The sequence below is a fragment of the Microtus pennsylvanicus genome, chromosome 1 (genome assembly GCF_037038515.1).
Source record: "Microtus pennsylvanicus isolate mMicPen1 chromosome 1, mMicPen1.hap1, whole genome shotgun sequence".
NCBI lineage: Eukaryota > Metazoa > Chordata > Mammalia > Rodentia > Cricetidae > Microtus > Microtus pennsylvanicus.
Window position 1 is genome coordinate 186,510,230 of NC_134579.1, and position 20,316 is coordinate 186,530,545.

The window sequence follows — 20,316 nt, forward strand, 5'->3', positions numbered from 1 at the left end:
TTTCTTAAGTATCAAAGCATGTAACCCAAGATACAAATGAGTTTTCCTAAGCCAAAATATACAACCAATGTTTGACACAATAGACAAACCACCTTACTGGCACCGAGAGTAGCTAAAACTCCACTAACTGGAAGCCAATCAGTTAAGGCCGGGTGCTACATCTTTGCTTGGCCAGGCCACAGTTCCTCTGATGCTGTGCTTCCCCCACATCAGCACTAAAACTGCCACAAGATAGTTCCTCCATAACAATACCTCACTATCATATTAGGTTTGGGGATATACATGCAAGTTATATATACTATAAATATACTAAGTAAATATTTTTGAAACAGACATGTATTATATGAACCTTTCCCTTTCCTTTTTTTCTAAAGCCCTAGCTATCCCAAACTGACTATGTGAGTTGAACTCTGAAACCCACTGTTTCCACCGGGCAAGAGCTCAGTTGGTGAGTGTGCGTTACCATGCCCAGCTGAAACTTAAATATCTAAAAATAAAAAGCCTGTCATGGTGGCACACCTCTTCAATGTCAGAACTCAGGAGGCAGAGGCAAGCAGATCTCTGTGAGTTTGAGGCTACCCTGGCCTACAGAGGTAGTTCTAGGCTAGCTAGGGCTGCACAGTGAGACTGTCTCCAAGTTGGGGGCAGCAGGGAGAAAACTCTCTTGCTGTGGGAACGGGTTCACCAAGAACCAGCTCTCAGGTATAAATGCACAGTGGACAGCCGAAGGGAAGCTGAAAACTGCTGATGTTGCAGTATAACAAGAACCAAAGTGACTGGTCCCAGGTACACAATATTTAACATTTTTCTACATAAACAGAAAACAATCATTTTAGTTTTCACAGACGACATTACCCAGAATGTTAGTATCAAATGTTTCTCAAGACAGAGAAGGGCTTTTTCGTCAAATTTCAGCAGAATATGTTATTTCCTACCATTTTTCTTCTATCTTTATGAGGCTTAAGATACTACCTGGACAGTACAGGCGACAAGAAAGCTTGCACATGTTGCTTGCACTCAAACAATGAGCCCCAAAACTCTTCTTAATGTAACACTTAGTAACAGTGTTCCACCTGCAGTCTGGGAAATAAGACTAATTCCATTCATGATGGTGGGAACATGCAATCAAATGGCCCTACCTGTCGCAGTTGCTCAGGAGTAAAGAATGCAGGCCAGAATTGAAATCAGCCCACAACCCCCTAGCTTTCCAGCTGTGGACCCATATGAGGCTTTATAATAGTCAAAAACAGCACCACCAGCCTCGGGCAGAGTGGTCAGACACTTGAGCGTATGGAGGATGACATTTCACATCCAAGTCCTCTATTTGGATTCTTATGTTTTTCCTTTGTAGAGTTTACTAAAATCCAAAATTGAGAATAACGTGCTTTTTATAGTATATCATGTCACTCATAGACTATGTTATCTGATTCTTTTTGAGACAGGGTTTCTCTTGTGTAGCCCTGGCTTTCCTGGAACTCACTTTGTAGACCAGGCTAGCCTTGAACTTACAGAGATCTGCCTGCCTCTGCCTCCCGAGTGCTGGAATTAAAGGTATGTGCCACCACCACCTGGCTTCCATTGATTCTTAAGGATTGAACCTTACTCAAGAAAAGAATAGGAACTTAGGGTCTAGAGAGATGGTTCAGTAGTTAAGAGTACTCATTACTGTTTGAGAGGACCCATGTTCGGTTCCCAATACTCCTATTAGAAGGCTCAAAATGATTTGTAATTCCAGTTCCAGGATACTGAACACCCTCTTCTGGCTCCATAGGTAGCCACACAATATTTGCATCATTCTCTCTCTCTCTCTCTCTCTCTCTCTCTCTCTCTCTCTCTCTCTCTCTCTCTCTCTCACACACACACACACACACACACACACACACACACACACACACACACAGTTTTATAAATAAAAATGAACCTAAAAGATGGGAATAAGAAATTTATATAATTCCCCAACCACATCTAAATATATAAAACTATCCAACTCCACTACAATACAGAGTATTTCGGAAAGTTGTAATTCAAATAAATTTAATCTAGAAATACAAGTGTACCTCTCCCTGCCCTCACAGCTAAAATTGTCATCAATAAAAATGAGTTTTAAAAAAGTAAAATACTAATCATTTCTGTCAGATGACAACTGTATTATTTGAACAGAGAAATAAACAGGTCCACACAAGTAACTCTAGTGAAGCATTAATTATAAAACACGCTAATCGAGTTACATGTTTCTAGACCACCTATAAATAACCTGCTTAACTTCCTGCAGCGAACTTGCCTTTTCTTAGTCAAAGTGAACCTCAACTACTCAGCCAAAGTTTTTTGGAAATTTTTTCTTTGAAAGGGGTGCTCTAAAACCATGCTTCTAGAATTTCTGTGTCTTTGGATTTCCTTGCAACCTTGTTAAAAGTGGGAATTCTGACATTTGTTTTCTTCCAGATTTTACCATCTTTACACACGAAAGACCTCTGGAGATGTTTAGTTACTAAAAGGTATATTTGAAATTTTATATATATATATATATTATAAATTTATGTCTTATATAATATTTACAATAGTCTATAGTTATATATTCTTAAGAGAAACTTTGAGTTGTCTACATTTTGTCCCAAGTAAAATCTTCCTTCCTTCCTTCCTTCTACTTTTTTCCCTGAGACAGGGTTTCTCTGTATAGCTTTTGCTGTCCTGGAACTCGCTCTGTAGACCAGGCTGGTCTCGAACTCACAGAAATCCACTTGCCTCTGCCTCTCAAGGGCTGGGATTAAAGGTGTGTGCCACTACCACCCGGCTTATGCTATTTATTTCATCAGTAAAATATAATGCCTATTATTTTTCTCAAATATTTATGGGATGTGATTATCATTGGCTTTCAGAGATGATACACTAGGTTTCTAATGCTAAGCCAAGGAAAATTCAAAATTCTTTTCAGTCAAAATTCAATGATTAGCCCACAGTTTCAGATTGGTATGGGTGTGGGAGTTATTTGTTTTTGTTTTGTCTTTGTGTGAGTGTAGGTGTATGTCAGGTTCCAGTTCATATGTAGGTCCCTTACTGTTTCCTGCTATGTACACCATACTGGCTGGCCTGTAAGCCCCTGGGCTTTCTGCTGTTTCCACCTCCCATCTCTCTGGGAGCGCTATCACCCATGCTTCTATGGGTTCTGAGGATCTGAACTCAGACCCGCCTCTACCACTGAGCCATCTCCCAGGCTTCCATCAGAGCTGGATAGCAGCTTGGTGGCAAAGCATTCTTAGTGCAGCATTTTGCATTTAGTGAAGCATCACTTCACTAAATTAACGACGCCATCCCAGGTCAAATCTGACCTGACTAGGAGCATGACAACATGTCAATGCCCACACTTCTGAATCTTCCAAAACAAATGACAAGGGCCAGCAGGAAGATTCAACTTGTCACCAAGGACATCCTGAGTCCCATGCCAATCACCCACGGGGTGAAAGAAGAAATCCTACCCAGACAACTTGTCCTCTGTCCTCCACAGGCACCCCACTGCACACATGGCACATTCACACACAGACAGATGAGAGAGGGTAGAGAGAAGACAGGTGGCAGAATTTTAAAATTTTAAAAGGTAGGCTAGGCATGGTACCACACTCTTTTAATTCCAGCACTAGGAGCGGAGCGCCTGGCTAGCTCAGTCGGTAGAGCATGAGACTCTTAATTCCAGCACTAGGGAAGCAGAAAGAGGAGGATCTCTGTGAGTTCAAGGCCTGTCTGGTCTATATATTGAGTTCCAGGCCCACAGGGCTACACAGTGAGACCTTGTCTTAAAATATATAAGTTTCTCGGGGGTCACAGGAAGTCATAGTTATTGGAGTTATACCAACAGCCCTCATATTTTGGAAAAGATACAGAATGAAAAAACTAAACACAAAAAGACAGAGAATTTTTTTTCCATTTCTTGCTATATAAAAGGCCTGAGAGCAAACAGTATACTCTGAATAGTAATCCCCAGTAGAATTGAAAGTCTCACTGGGGTTCAGAAAGTTTATTTTTAAATTTGATGGGAAATTAGAAGGTGTTTCTCCTAGCAGCAGTGTTACAAATAAGTGGCATATTTTGCTTAATAAGAAGAAACCTATCACTGGGATGACTGCTCTTTTCTGAAGGGAAATGGAGGCAGCATGGACCTGGGGGAGAGGAAGAGGGGAAACTGCGGTTGGGATGTAAATACAATGACAGGAAAAATTTTTTAAAAAAGGAACCAATCAATAGTGGGCAGAACGGGGTGCGTGGAGGACCCACAGAACTTCAGCATCATCTATGCTTTCTTGCTCTCCTACGGAAAATGGCTTTTTCATTTTTAAGAGGTTCACAGAACTGACCTCCACTGTCTCACATTTCTCTGCATTTCTTCCTTCTAGTTACTTCCACCTCTGTGATGGCCGCACAGCAGCCTGTTTCTGCTTTATGAGCAGGATCTTGCAAGAGTGTAAAGTGCAGGTACAGAGAGAGAAGTGAGAGCAGGCTAGCAGGACACTTTCCAAATCTACTGCCCAGCACACAACAGACGCCTGAAGACAGGCATTACGGATCACACCGAGAGAAACACTATCATTCTTAAAGTTTCCACACTCAAAGGTTGAAGGACAACTTGCATGAGTCCGTTCTCTTTTTCCATCATGTGGGCAGAGTCCAGGAATTTAACTCAAGCTATCAGGTGGATGTCAGTTAGCATGATGGTGACTGCCTTTGTCCCCCGAGCCATCTCTCCAACCCACGTGCTCAAACTTCCTTTTTATCAGAATGGGACATCTGTGGATATCTTCTCCAGGAAGCATTAACTGCTTCCTGTTTATGGCATTAACAGCTGTCCATTAAATATATATTTACAATTTAAGGGCAACAAAGGGGAATATAAATATAATAGCTACAAAAAAATGTACCTGCAAATACTCGTTAGTCCGCAGCCATCTTTTCTTGTTGACCTGAATGACCTCATAGTTTATTGAAGGTAATAAGTGATTTATGAGTTTGCATGCTCCAAAAATAAGGAACGAAAGCAGTTCAAAGTAGCCACCCCATTAACGTTTCAACACTACGAAACTCGTTAAGATGCTTTTTGTATATTCATTATAGTGCTTATTCTGAAATAATCTGAAACAAAAGAGTCACTCCAAAAATTTTTTTCTTCCCAAGACAGGGCTTCTCTGTGTAGCTTTCAATCCTATCTTGGAACTTGTTCTGTAAACCAGGGTGGCCTTGAACTCACAGAAATCTGCCTCCCTCTGTCTCCCGAGTGCTGACTGGTATTAAAGGCGCGAGCCTCTACCACCAAGCTCAAAAATGGTTTTTAAGATAACGATGTTCTCCTGTGTGTCAAAGCAAACATTCATTTCAGAAACTATTAACAAATTCACTTCAAAAGTGCTTTTCAAGAAAGATAGTGGTGGTGGCGGCGGCGCATGCCTTTAATCCCAACAATCAGGGGGCAAAGGCAGGTGATCTCTGTGAGTTTGAGACCAGCCTGGGCTACAAGAGCTAGTTCCAGAACAGGCTCCAAAGCTACAGAGAAACCCTGTCTCAGACAAACAAACAAACAAACAAACCAAAAAGTGTTTTTTAATACTTTCCCAAGTTTGTTCACTGACAGGCAGCAGGCCCTCACTGCCCTTCATCACCACAGGAAACAAGCTGTCCCCTAAAACAAGCACTCTCCTTAGGATGCTTCATGTTAATTCAGTCAACAGCAGGACAGCCCTTGAACAGAAAAACAAAAAAGCCAGGCAGTGGTAATGCCTGCAGTTAATCCCAGCACTCAGGAGGCAGAATCTCTTTGAGTTCAAGGCCAGCCTGGTCTATGGGAGCGAGTTCCAGGACAGGCTACAAAGCTACAGAGAAACCTTGTCTAGAAAGAAAGAAATAAAGAAAGAGAGAGAGAGAGAGAGAGAGAGAGAGAGAGAGAGAGAGAGAGAGAGAGAGAGAGAGAGAAGGGAGGGAGGGAGGGAGGAAGGGAGGGGAAATAAAGAAAGAAAAAAACCTGATGCCCCCAGACTATCAGTAAATTGCCTGTGGCTAGAGCCCGGAACAAGGGGAACTCAGACCTCTGACCTCTCCAGTCAGGTAGTCTGACTCTACCTGTACCATGTCTATACCTTTTCCCTCTCACACCTATTTATTGGCTCAAGCTTGCATTACCTGCCTAAAGTGGAATAGGCGCTCTGCTAAGACAACTAAGCAACCTGTCCACTGAAACCACTAAGATCCCTAAGTCCAAGAACTTACAACCAAGTATGGACAATGCAAATCACACCAAAATGCCAGGGCTCTGGCTAAGTAAAACGTCTGGAGAAAAATCTAAAGCACAGAAAATGGACTCTGACAATTTGCAACTACATTTTTAAAATGTTTAGAATTAACCAGGTGAAATGAATAGGAGTATTGCCATACTGAGTTCATAGATGAGGAAATCTATAGAAATACTATGTCCTAAACATCTTAGAAAAGATGACGGATACATCCTTCCTGTGGGAACCCTACTCTCTCCACAGGTCTTACCTCTAGAAAGGCCCAGAATGACTAAACAGTCCACTGCCTGGAAACTGGCCTACTTAGTACTAAACTCAGGGAGGTAGGAGAGTTGGCTGTGTAAGTGCAAAAACCCGAGTTTGGATTCCAACACTACGTTAAAAAGTTGGGTAAAAAGTTGGGCGTAACCACTCACATGCCTCTAACTTCCACCCACACATGCCTTTAATTCCAGCACTGTGCTAGCTAGAGACAGAAAGTGTGCTGGGGCTTTCTGGCCACCAACGTAGGTTCAGCTTCAACAAGAGACTGTTCCAATGGAATATGGCAGAGAGTGACAGAACAGGGTGCCTAATAACTTCCTCTGGACTCCATACTCACACCATACCATACATGCACTGCACATTCCTCTCTCTCTCTCTCTCTCTCTCTCTCTCTCTCTCTCTCTCTCTCTCTCTCTCACACACACACACACACACACACACACACACACACGTGCCCACATACATGCATCAAAATAAGATGAACTAACTAGGCAATGGTGTTGAACACCTTTAATTCCAGCACTTGAGAAGCAGAGGCAGGCGGATCTCAGTGAGTTCAAGGACAGCCTGTCGTACAAAGTGAGTTCCAGGACAGCCAAAACTGTATATATGAAATTTATGTATGTATGTATGTATATTGTATGTGTATATATATAGTATGTATATATATATTGAACTAGGCAAATAAAATCCCAATTTTAAATTTTAATAAAAAATTATTCATTTAGCTGTAAGACACAAGAAGGCAGAAAAAGGATACCTACAAAAAGCCACCATGATCAAACTGAAATGATCAGATTATGTTCAGATTATAAAGCTAATGGACAGGTAACGGTCTTAAAGAAAAAGCAAGTCAGTCACAAGTGACACCACAAGACCAGTCACTGGACAGAAAAGAGGATGGATTCTTGCTCTGTGACCAAGATCCTTATATATGATAAACCCCACTTCTTCTATAGAAATGTATTCTTCTAAGCAGGACGGTGGTGGTGCACACCTTTAATCCCAGCACTCGGGAGGCAGAGGCAGGCAGATCTCTGTGAGTTCGAGGCCAGCCTGGGCTATAAGAGCTAATTCTAGGATAGGCTCCAAGGCTACAGAGAAACCCTATCTCGAAAAACAAACAAAAAAAATGTATTCTTCCCAGCCAAAAGGCAGCTACCAAATATAACTGCAAGACACAAGGCTTGCCACTCTTTCTACACAGATAATTTGGTGGACTCGGTACTTAAAGGACTCAAGATGTGGCGCGTGGCCAGACAGGTCTCCATGGTTCCTGTTAACTTCCATAAATAAATACCTTGCCAGTTCAAAGTGACAAGTGCAGCATCAAAAAGAATATGTCTATAGCAAGACCTGGACATGCTTTCTGTGGTTCCTGCCTGAATTTACTCCAGACACTTTGATGCATCCCCTCTCTCCTCTAATAAAGACCTTCTTATGTTCTACCTCTCAGCAAAAGAAAAGGCTCATTACCTATCCAACAAAACAAAACAACCCATCTCGAAGCACTTGTTTGAAATGAAAAGTTTGGCCCATGAAAGTAAACACGGGATGGAGAAATTCAAGTGAGGTTTTCATCACACCATCACAGCACACCTTCCTCCTTACAAACAAGCAGGGAGAAGACCTGCCAGCCTGGGTTTTCGCAGTTCTGAGCACACACAGTGATGCCTCAAAGATGGCAGAGAGAGCTTTCCCAGGACCCGTAAGCAGAGTTAAATCAAGTGGAGAGAAGGCAGCAGATATAACAAGACCTCATTCATGCAAGAGTAGGGGGCATAGAAAAAGAACTCCCAACAGGGCAGCCTTGGTCTCTAGTGTGCCAGAGGTTGGTTCATATATATGAGACAAACTAAAAGAAAAAAAAAATTTGCTCTGGTGTTCCATCAAGATTAAAAGTGACATTGGAACTGGACAAATAGTCAGTCAGTGGTTAAGAGCACTGACTGCTCTTCCAATGAACCCAGGTTCAAATCCCACACTCAGCACATGGCAGTTCACAGCTGTCTGTAACTCTAAGATCTGACATCCTCATACAGACATGCATGCAGGCAAAACACTAAAGCACGTAAAATAAAAATCAGTTTAAAAGAGTGGCTTAAGTCCAGCAGCTGTGCAGCCTATCCTCAGGCCCATGCATCATGTTAAACAAGCAACTGTTGAGGCCATTTTGCTTCAACACATAATAGAACCAACAGTAAGAGAACTTGACATGTAAAAAGAATAATGAGGGCTGGTGAGATGGGTCAGCAGGTAAGAGCCATGCCACCAAGCCTGGTCACCTGAGTTTGATCCTGGAATCTAGGTGGTAAGAGAGAGCACCACTCCCTCAAGATGTCCTCTGCCCGCCACACACAGGATGCAGCACACACGGTCCGCCACATATATACATACATACACAGCACACCCTAAATAAATCACAATAATAAGGCTGTCCATGAGAGCAAGAGCGAGCCCCACTGAGAGGGGGCAGGAGATGACAGGGCTGTGGCACAGTAAGAGGAGGAAGCAGAGTATAGGAATAACAAGGGATGCTTCATCGGGGGTGGGGTGGGGATACAGAATGTGATCACTGAACCCTTATATTTGAAAACCAGAAATTTAACAGCAAGTTCCATGAAGATAACTTTAAACAATTCCCTCTACCCCCACCCCCACTGACACACACATTTTTAAGATGTGGTCAATGAAAAAAACAATGTTTTGCTGCTTAAATGAGAGTAAGAGCTACCCAGTCAGGAGTGTGCATTTTGGGGCTGGTGAGGTGCTTCAGAGGTTAAGAGCACTAGCTGCTCTTCCAAAGGTCCTGAGTTCAATTCCCAGCAACCACATGGTGGCTCACAACCAACTATAATGAAATCTGGTGCCCTCTTCTGGCGGGGCAGGCATACATGCAAGCAGAACACTGTATACAAAATAAATAAATAATCTTAAAGAGAGAGAGAGAGAGAGAGAGAGAGAGAGAGAGAGAGAGTTTGTGTGTGCGCATCTTAACAGCTCAAGAAGAAATTATGGGGAGGGCTTTTGCACTACAGATCAAAGACATCAAGTCTTAAAGTCTTTATGTCATTAAATTCAGGGCAAGATTAAAAAAACAATCAGCCACATGGATAGGTACAAAGAATGCATTTTCTTTCCTTGCCAGGCATTGGTGATGCACGCCTTTAATCCCAGCATGCTAGAGGCAGTCAGGTGGATCTCTATGAGTTCAATATCAGCCTGGTCTACAGAGCTAGTTTCAGAACAGCTAGGGCTGTCCTGTCTTAAAAAAGAAAGCCCTGTCTTAAAAAACAAACAAAAAATGTATTTCCTCACTAAATCCAACAAAAGTAAGATCAATCTAAAAACTTATTAGCAAGTTTCCTTTTACAAAATAATGAAAGCCTCAGATGACATACAAATTTGGAAGGAATTACTAATTGCACAGCAATTAGATTTTTAAATACCATAGGGAGTCACATAAAAATGATGGCCCTGGACTGGATGTATCGCTCAGTGGTAGAGCGCTTGCTTGCCTGATGTGTACAAGTCCCTGAGCTCAATCCCCAGCACTGTGAGAGAGAAACGAAATGCTAACCTCATCAAGCAAAGCAATGTCTTTTTTCTTAGAACTTACATTCAAGGCTGGTTTCTGGATCTTCCCAGTACAGCCCCCTTAAACACGGTGGGAAGTTGCCCCATCTAAAGCAGGGGCAACTCTATCCTTGTAAGAATTTAGGCCCATATTTCTGCGACAACCTTTGTTCACCTTTGCTCACACACCAGGCATCAGGAAATTCTGCAGACTCTTCCTCAGGGAGTTCACGACCCACTCCCTCCATTACTGCAATGACTAAGACCTTGACCCAGGCCACAGTCACCTTCACCTCCTGATGGTTTCTGGTTCTGTGGTTTGTAATCAACCTCCTATTCCAGAGGGACCTTTTAAAGTAGAAGTCTCCTCTGTGTTCTTACTCTCCTCAAAACCCTCTCCTCTCTATGTTGCCCCATCTTTTTTTTTAAAAAGTATAATCAAAAAGCCCAAATGTTCTCTGCAGCCATTATCTACTTTAGCTTCCTTCTCTCCCCAGCCCTCTAGCCAGGGAGGGCTCCTTGCTCCTCTGTCATCTGCTCCAGGGCCTCCTCTAGGCTTAAGGCTCCTACGCCTCTTAACCCCTCTGCCTTCAGCCCTTGCTCTCAGATACCTGTTAATCTTGACCATCAAGCTCGGGGGATTACTGTCTACATCCGGATACCTCTCTCTACATTCTTTTCGAGAAACGTTGAATAGGAAATGTCTTCCATGGGCTCATGTGTGGAAACCCTGATCCCAACTGGCGGCACTATTTGGGGAGGTGATAAAGTACTTCTGCAAGTGAGGCCTAATAGTAATAATAAGCCCCCTGGGGTATGTCTTGGGCAAGTGTACCTCAACCCAGACCTTTATCTGTCTTGCTGCTTCCCGGCTGCCTCCTATACCACATGCTCGTGGTGCCATGCTGTCTAAATCCACGGGGCTTATGGGTTAAAGTCTCTAACTGGAAGTCAAGGACAGTGCTTGCTCTCTTTTCTCAGGTCCTTAGCACAGTGAGAAAAAGCGATAAAAGGGCTCACATTCTCCATGAAACACCAGCAAAAGGACAATTCGTCTGACTCTCAGTGACAGCTCAGATTGTATTTGGAGTAACTGAGTGGCTGGCTGGCTGGCTGGGCTTACAGAACAAAGCAATGATGAGACTTGAACATGTTTAGAGCTGCAATGGGGACATAAAAGTGACAGTGCTTTCTGCTTGGCATGCTCCTGGGCAAAGGTCCTTAAGGTGGAAGAGGGCGGGATGAAGACAGGAGAGAGTGGGGCTGCCAAAAAAAGACCCACCCACATTCCGCCAATGTTTATGGATCTCGGTGCCCTGCTGCCTGCGCAGCTGTCCCCTGCTATGGAACAAAAACACATTTCCAAGGACATTCAAATTTCAAAAGACGGAAAGATATACGCTTCTCTTCATTTTCTAATTTTTTTTTCTTTTACCTGGAATGGGAAGAGTGTGAGTGAGAAAAGTGGTCTTATAGATTAGACTTAAGTTTTGCTATATAGCTGAAAATGGCTTTGAAATCTGCATCTTCCTGGTTCATCCTGTATGCTGCAATATTATAGGTACACACCAACCATGCCAGTTTCCCATAAGCCATTTTATTTGTTTATTTGTTCTGACTGTTGTGGTAGTGGGTAGTTTGAGTCATGGCATCACATGACCCAGGTTGATCTCGAACTTTCTAACTAGACAAGGCCAGCTTGAATTCCTGATTCTCCCTCCCTCCCAAATGCCAGGATCGTAGAACTGTGCTACCACGCCTAGCTTCTTAACTAAGCATGGTGACCATGCATCTATTGCTTAACCCATGACAAAATGAGATTCCCAAGCACGATGTTAAATGGAGGAAGACTATTCTACATGGCTTAGAGTGTTAAGGGAAGCAGCAGGCTGGCTTGGAGTCAAACACTGCCCCGTGGGCTTTGCGTGGATTATCTAACGTCATCGATCCAGCAAGTATGCTTGTGACATCCAGCTTGCAGCTGAGACTTAATGAACTCTTGGTGGCACACGCTGTTAATGACTAGGGGAGTCAGTTGGAGTGTGAATCAAGCCTTGTTGGTCTCCCAGCCTTGGGTTTCAGGTTTTTGGTATCCCTTATATAAAGAACATCACACTTGTTCAAGGCAGACACAAAGATCTCATTCTTTCAACCTATTTTAAACTATTAATTTTTTGAAAGAGTTAGAGTTTCCAATAAGACAAAAGATATCATTTGACATTAACATTAAAATAACAAAAGCAGAAACATATAAAGCAATCATAACAGGACTTTCTCTTCCCCCTTAAAACGATGCTAAAATCATGAGAAACAGTTTTGTTGAAAAATTGCTTTTCCTACAGCAAATACTGAGAGGCCTGCCTGGAAAACAAGTAAGTAAATAAAGTCTTGTAAATATAGCTGCCCATAAAAAGTGGTTTCCTTTAGAAACATTTGTATACAGTCAGCCAGAAAACTAATGTTAACATGCTCTTTCAAGTCCCAGTAGCTTGAGGAAAAAACATTACAAAAAAGAAAATACGAAAACAGAAAACAGAATCCTAGCTGGACGTGGTAGTGCACGCCTTTCATCCCAGAACTTGGGAGGCAGAAGCAGTGAGATCTCTGAGTTCAAGGAGAACTAGGGCTACAAAGAGAAAGAAACCCTATCTCAAAAAAACAACCAAAAAAGAACACACACACACACACCCCAAAACAAAACCAATCAAACACACACACACACATACACACACACACACACACACACAGATTCTATAATTGGGAAGCCCCAACCAGGAGTAGGAGGAAATCCTCAATCTGGGAGTTGGATGTGCATTCTGATAAAGAAAGATAATGGAATACAAGGAATTTAGGGATATCAGACTACTTAAAAAATGTTACTTTATCAAGCTGGGCGGTGGTGGCACACGCCTTTAATCCCAGCACTCTGGTGGGGAGGCAGAGGCAGGTGGATCTCTGTGAGATTGAGGTCAGCTGGTCTACAAGAGCTTGTTCAAGGACAGGCTCCAAAGCTACAGAGAAACCCTGTATCAAAAACAAAAAAAAAAAAAAAAACAGAAAAATTGTTAATTTCTCAACACCCTAAATTTTCCTAAAACCAGAACAGGAATAAAGAAAGATTTGGCATATGCCTTTAATCCCGGCACTTAGGAGGCATTTGCAGGCTGATCTCAGTGAGTTTGAGGCCAGCATGGTCTATGAAGCGAGTTCCAGGACAGCCAGGACTGTTACACAGAGAAACCATGTCTTGAAAAACCAAAAAAAAGAAAAGAAAAGAAATCATAAACATAACACTTTATGTTTTTAGTTGTGTGTATGTAAGCTAATCATATCGAACCATTTGTTTGATTAAAAAGCTCTTCAACGTAGATATTATTTAGACTAAATGGAGTCTTTTGATTAGCATGATCAGAATTTTGAGCTACCTCCAACTCATTTTAAACAGATATGAGGACATGCAGGATCTGTATATGCCTCTGTATATGAGTTTTACTTTGGCTTTATTTACAAAATAGGCATCAACCATCACTGAAATCTTGGAGCAAGCACCTTCCTAATGCTTACACTACCAGTCAACCAAACCACCCATAGCCAACACCGTAGTCAGTTCTGACCATTACCACCATCCTTAGGTAGTTACTACTGACCCATTTCACCCTTCAAGTTCCTCTCCTTCTACCAAACCTTACTCCATGCCAAGTCTAATATCTTAACCCCTTCGAGGCTAAACAAGGTATCTCCCAAAGTTACATTCTACTTAGCTGAGAAATTACCCTATGTTCAAGGGTAAAAATTAATGAGGACTGACCCCCCCTCTTCCCTCCTTTCTGCCTCAAACCAGTTTTCCATAGTGTCTCCCCAGCGTCAGTAACTGTCCTTCATGAAAACCAAATCCCAGGACAGGGTGGGTAAGCAGTGTGGCAGTCAGCAGAAAGGCCACCTGGAGCCATCCTAGGGACATGTCCCCCACACAAACACATGCTGCATGGGATACTGTCCACCCTGCTCCTCGGCCCACGTTAGTTCTGCTTCCACGGGAGCTGAAAACAATCCATTCCTCCTTGTTTATTTTTTCAACTGTTCAAGTCTAAACCACCCACAACAAGCTACACAATTGCAGATATCAGGAAAGAGTGTCCAGGGAATATATGCAGTCTCAAGCAAAAGTTCAGAGCAGCAAACTTTGCTACAACTGAAGGAATTCCCCTGGGTTGGAGTCTGAACAATGGGATGAGTGGTTTGGACACACCCACCAGGAGTGCGGAGGGGGGGGGGGCTGGGGAGTGGTTCATTAACTCTCACAACCACAAGCCAGACCTCCAGGCCTCAGGACCACCCAGCCTGAAGCCAATGACAATTGAACAGGCAAGCTTGCCTAGCTCTGGCTATTTTGACTGCCATGTGGAAGCCAAACCAGGGCAGTTACCAGTTTGCTGTCCCCGGCTGCTTACAGCTAGAAGGTGAATATTTTACTGCTGTTCAAAAGCATGGATGGAAACCATTGATAATCCTCAAAGACAACAGAAAGCAAAACAGTAACACATGTTTTTCACAAAAGCTACCATTCCCTCCCAAGTTTGAAAAGGAGTTCATTCAATGGCCTCGATACAATGGGCAACACGTGAGGAGCCAAGTTCTTGAGCCAAGATCTCACCCAGAATGTTACAGCTGTTCCTTTGATTTTCCCACGTCCCCACGTTTTGGGATTTGAAAAGCCAATGAAAGGAGGTATTCTTTCAGTGTAAGTCCCGGGCGTTAAGTCACCCAAGAACAATGAAGTTTTCATTATCACTTTTAGCATCACGATGGAATTAGACCTACTAACAACTAATTTTTTGTTGCTGTTGTTTGGCAATCTTCCAGGCCAATATTTGTAATGTATATCTAAGACTGGAGATTGAAAGTTTCAGCTAGGGAGAAGGTCACTACGGAGAGAAAGGAAGAGGGGGGAAACCAACCTTGAAAAACAGAACAAAGTACACAGAAGATGACTCTCTGCGCCTCCATGGTCTATAGAACATTTGCCCTGTCTGCCTATAAAGTGATTTAACATTAACCACACTCCCTCTAGCAGCAGTGTGAGTGCTGCCTGCTGACAAAAAAAAAAAAAAAAAAAACTCCCTTTTGAAATCCCTTCTGGAGGGGTGTGTTGGGCTGCGGGAGTAGTACACCGAAGAACGGGAACAGCACTGCCACAGGCCAGCAGCCTGGGCATTTTGCCTAAGAGGTCTGCTTTCAGCGCGGGGCGGAGGGTGCCACTCTCAAAACAGCTAGTAGAGTGACCAGCCTCCCTGCTTCTTGGCAGACTTTCCCAGCTAACAGTTCCAGCGGAGTTTTTGAGCCCATTCAAGAATTCCATCTCACAGAGAGTGTTTCCGATACAGTCATTTGATCAGTTAGCGTTTGCACATGCACCTGCTAAGCTACTGGGAGAGAGCCACAGAGCCACATCCCCCCCACCCCCCCATCCACCACTGGTAATCGAAAGGCTCTTGCATTCGCCGGGTGAATCGGATACAGGGAAGAAACCACACGTCTATGGTGCAGCCTGAGGTCAGGCTTCCAGTGCAGAGGTGATTCTCTTGCCTCATGACAACTTCCCTGTCACTTTGTTCCTGGGGCAGGTAGGGGTTTTTTGTTGGTCTCCTTACCTGGAGGTGGCTTCGTCGCCTCCCTTCCCATAGCTCTCCCCGACGACCTGGTCCTTGCCGCTGGGGTGGTAAGCAGTTAGCACAACTCCCGAGGAACTCGAGAGCCAGTTCATGATGAGAGAAGGGGCATAATTTCTGGGATCCTGACACAGAGAGGAATGAAGTTCCTGTCTCGCCTTGGCAACTTGCTCATTAGCAAAGGGCCAGCCCCTCCCCTGTCCGGGCCAGCGATTCACGGGGAGAGGGGAGTGGCCTCTCCAGCAGGGCTTCCTGGCCCTGCAGCTACAGGCTGTGTGTGACTCACCGCTTTGTTTAAACCGGCCGTGCTAGTCAGCAGCAGCAGTTAAGGGGGCCTGGGTGCTGCGTGGTGCTCCATGTCCCCAAAGGAAGACAGCTAGCTGACAATGCAAGCCTAGCGAGTTAGGAAACCGTGGACTAGGGCAGCGCCTTTTTCCCCTTCCCCATTCCTGTTTCCATCTGATAGTTTCTGCTACTTCATGTAACTCGAGTAAGGCATTCCTTAACCCCTTCAGGCAAGGCGTCAACATTCACCATGGCAAAACCAAGGAGCACAGTCAAACATCCAAGTGCCATCTGGCCATCACGAGAAAGACTTTGCTACCACATTTAAAATATTGTGTTACTGTGTACCCTGGAATGTCAAACAAACCTCTTGTTTTATCAAAACATTGTGTAGGAGATTGAAAAAAAAAAGTCTATCTAATGACTTGTCTGTTAAGAGGTATTGCTCAAAATAAAAGAAGTTCCAACATTTGCTGAGATTCTATTGCTTTCCAGCTCTGTGGGTGTATGCATATGTGTATGTCTCTGTGTGTGTATGTCTGTGTGTATGTGTATGTCTGTGTGTGTATGTCTGTGTGTATGTGTTTGTGTGTGTATGTCTGTGTGTGTATGTCTGTGTGTGTATGTCTGAGTATGTCTGTGTGTATGTGTTTGTGTGTGTATGTCTGTGTGTGTATGTCTGTGTGTGTATGTCTGTGTGTGTATGTCTGTGTATGTCTCTGTGTGTATGTCTGTGTGTGTGTATGTCTGTGTGTGTATGTGTTTGTGTGTGTATGTGTATGTCTATGTGTATGTGTATGTCTCTGTGTGTATGTCTGTGTGTGTGTATGTCTGTGTGTGTGTATGTCTGTGTGTATGTGTATGTCTGTGTGTATGTGTATTTCTGTGTGTGTATGTCTGTGTGTATGTGTATGTCTGTGTGTATGTGTATGTCTGTGTGTGTATGTGTATGTCTCTGTGTGTATGTGTATGTCTCTGTGTGTGTATGTGTATGTCTCTGTGTATGTGTATATCAATGGCTGTGTTTGTCTGTGTGTATGTGTATGTCTGTGTGTGTATGTCTGTGTGTATGTGTTTGTGTGTGTATGTCTGTGTGTGTGTATGTCTGTGTGTATGTGTATGTCTGTGTGTATCTATGTGTATGTCTGTGTGTATGTGTATGTCTATGTGTGTACGTGTATATCTGTGTGTGTACGTGTATATCTGTGTGTGTATGTGTATGTCTGTGTGTATGTGTGTGTATGTCTGTGTGTGTACGTGTATGTCTGTGCATGTGTATGTCTGTGTGGATATCTGTGTGTGTATGTGTATGTCTGTGTGTGTGTATGCATAAGTTTGTGTGTGTGCTCGGATAATGTCACTAGGTACACACCTGACTCCCTAGTACCCAAGCAGACAGTTCTCTGACCTGTAGCCACTCTCACTTCCTACCCTAAGTGAGGCTTTCACCTCACTCACAGGCACTTCTTCCCTCAGGTCACACTGTCTTCCTGTCTCTTCCCTCTGCATCTGACCTCTCATTTTTCCATATCCCAGGCTTTAAAATCAATGTTAGACAGAGGAAGAATTAAGGGACTCTGAATGGTTGGTTCTTCAGTATTAATCTGGAATTAAAATTGGTCAGACGAATGGCTGCTGCGCCCATACTAGCACCACTGAGGAGTTTTCCAGTTCAGGTAAAATTTTTAAAAAGTAAGTAGATAAGAAGAAGAAGAGGAAGAAGAAGAAGAAGAAGAAGAAGAAGAAGAAGAAGAAGAAGAAGAAGAAGAAGAAGAAGAAGAAGAAGAAGAAGAAGGGAAGGAAGGAAGGAACGAACAGAGGGTAAGTGTATTAGAGCGGGTGCTTCTGTATTTTAAATAACCTTGTATGGAAAATGGAAAAGGGTTTCTACATCACACCATCTTGTTTAAAGGTAGCTACTCTGAGTTTTGGAAACTCTCTTCTTCTTCCCTCTACTCTGCTTCATCCCCTCCCTCCCTTCTCTTCCCTGGTCCTCCTCCATATCATCCTCATTTCTCTTCTATCCTGCCCTCCTTCCTTTACTAACTCCTCAGTCTCTGGGTGTCACGCAGAGGACACTGCCAACTCTCATGAGTCAATTGATAATGACGGATATTTGTCCACTAGGAACCAAAACAATAATTAAGTCATATCTCTACCTATTTATAGCATCGTCACTTATTTAATAAATTAATCATAATGCATAGGTTAATAGGTAACCATTTCACAAGTCCAAATAATATTTCTGTCCAGGCAAAAAATTGACTGTGATCCGAATTGAATTCTAAAGCATTATATATAAATTTTGAATCCTACTCATTATATGGAAATCCTTCAGGCTTCTCTGTATTTCTTTCCAGTTGTTTTGCTACTGGTCTGAGGAAATGCCTGTCACAGACAGACAGCAAGTAGGACTGGTGTACACAGCTTCAGACTTAAGCTCAAGTGAGTTAAAAATAGTTTCCAAATTTTACTATGTCATCACGGAAGTAAACCCAACCACCAACATGGACTAATGAAAGGATGTTTTTCCATAACTTTAATCTACCAACATTCATAGTTCATTTCTGGTGCTCTATCAGCATGCATAAAAAATATGATAATGACATTATCTCTACATCATCTTCATAAAAAATAAAATAGAATAAACACACACTTTTAGTGTCTCCTATTTCAAACTTTGCATGTCCTTGAAAACGTTAATATTCCAAGTGCGCTCATTTCAAACTCTTCCTGTTATGAGTCATCTTAGAAAGTAATTAAAACCATCAAGACAGTTGAAACATGCATCTCATTCATCCTCTTCAGATGTGGTGCACTACAAGTCACAGAAAGGGGAAGAACGTTGTAATTTTTGCACTCCGAGACGTTGTTAAAAATAGGCTGGCGATAGTACTGAAGTGTTTGACAATTTGACAAGCATGTTCGAGACTCATTTCGAAAATTCTTGGGTTCAGTGCTACTAGTATGGGAAGGTTGACTAACTTTTCATACTTTGACACAGGCTCCTATTTGGTAATGTAAGAATTATCCTGGGAAGACACCAAAATTGCATTGGAATTAACACATTTATTAATATTTTTCCTCCCCATCAATCTCCATCAGTAAGTGTAGGAGATGCCAGAAAGTGATGGAAAATTATCCGCTTCTATAAGATGATGTAAAACCTATACAGACATGAAGTCATGTGGAAAATAATGATCTCTCAACTGATTACACTGAACCCAGTTTATAGTTATGCATTATAACAAGAACTTGAATAGATAATCAATTACGATTTTATTTTACTGTTTTTACCTAAGTTATAAAGCTAAGATTTAGAGGAGTGCAGACTAACACGAAGGCAGGGTTCAGTGCTGCCTTGCTGAGGTTTCCTCATGCCTTTATCGTAAATAATTCTTGAAAGCTTCCATTCTGGCCAGTTCTGTGCAGGGGAACTACAGCTAAAAAGCATTCTGTCTACAGAGCTGAAATGGACTTCCTCGGAAATGTCACTTGTTACTAATTCTCTCTGGGTCCGTAAGGGATGAGTCTGCCTTTATCTGGACAGTTTCAAGCATTTCCCCCTCATTATCAAAGTTATTTTAACTGTCCCTCCAGAAGAAAATATGTAGGAGTCATCCCCAGAATAATATGCAACTGTTGCAGCTGGAGGCTAATTTAGGGATTCTTGCAAACATTTAAGGGTAGGAAAAAAATCACCTTCCTTATAGTTAAAGAATTTATTGCTAAAAAGTAGTATTTTCTAATATTTGTGTACTTATGCTATGGTTTCTCATTTACTCATATAGGAACCCTGAGAGATATATTAGAATTAGACCTACTCTAGACATGAGGAATGTGACATCTAGCTTGCAGGTAGCAGAAGCAGGGCTATGAGCCAATGTGTATATGTGTGATTGTTGAGTCTCAGTATTGACCCTTTGTAAATGGAAAGAGCCGTGTAGATGACTAGCAAGGAAAGGAGCACAGGACAAAGCTATCATGTTCAAGCAAAGAGAATAAATGCAGTGTGCTGGAGATTTACATTCTGGTCAGCATGTTCTTGCACTTTGAAACTGTTTCTTCCTTCAAAAGACTAGGGTTGTAAGGCATTCTAAGAAACAATCCTATCTACAAGTTTTCTGCCCATAGAAATGAAACAAAATACACTGGTCATTGGAAACACCCTTTCATTGTTCTTGAAAAAAAAATGTCCAGAAATGGTAGATTAAGTTTGTAAGCCAATAGGCAATTAGGATTTGCTAAGCACT

General features: G+C 42.5%; 1 protein-coding gene across 2 annotated transcripts in view; it reads right to left on the bottom strand.

The window, feature by feature from the left end:
- Window positions 1-20,316, bottom strand: part of Arhgap18 (Rho GTPase activating protein 18) — a 210,875-nt gene that overhangs the window by 127,935 nt on the left and 62,624 nt on the right. The window contains exon 1 of one of the 2 annotated variants that reach the window (XM_075946895.1): window positions 15,761-15,951. The exons of the other annotated variant lie outside the window; for it this stretch is intronic. Within the exon in view, the coding sequence (XP_075803010.1) occupies window positions 15,761-15,873 (113 nt within the window). The 5' untranslated portion in view covers window positions 15,874-15,951. Of the gene's footprint in view, window positions 1-15,760; window positions 15,952-20,316 lie in introns of those variants that run through there. 2 annotated transcript variants of the gene reach the window in all.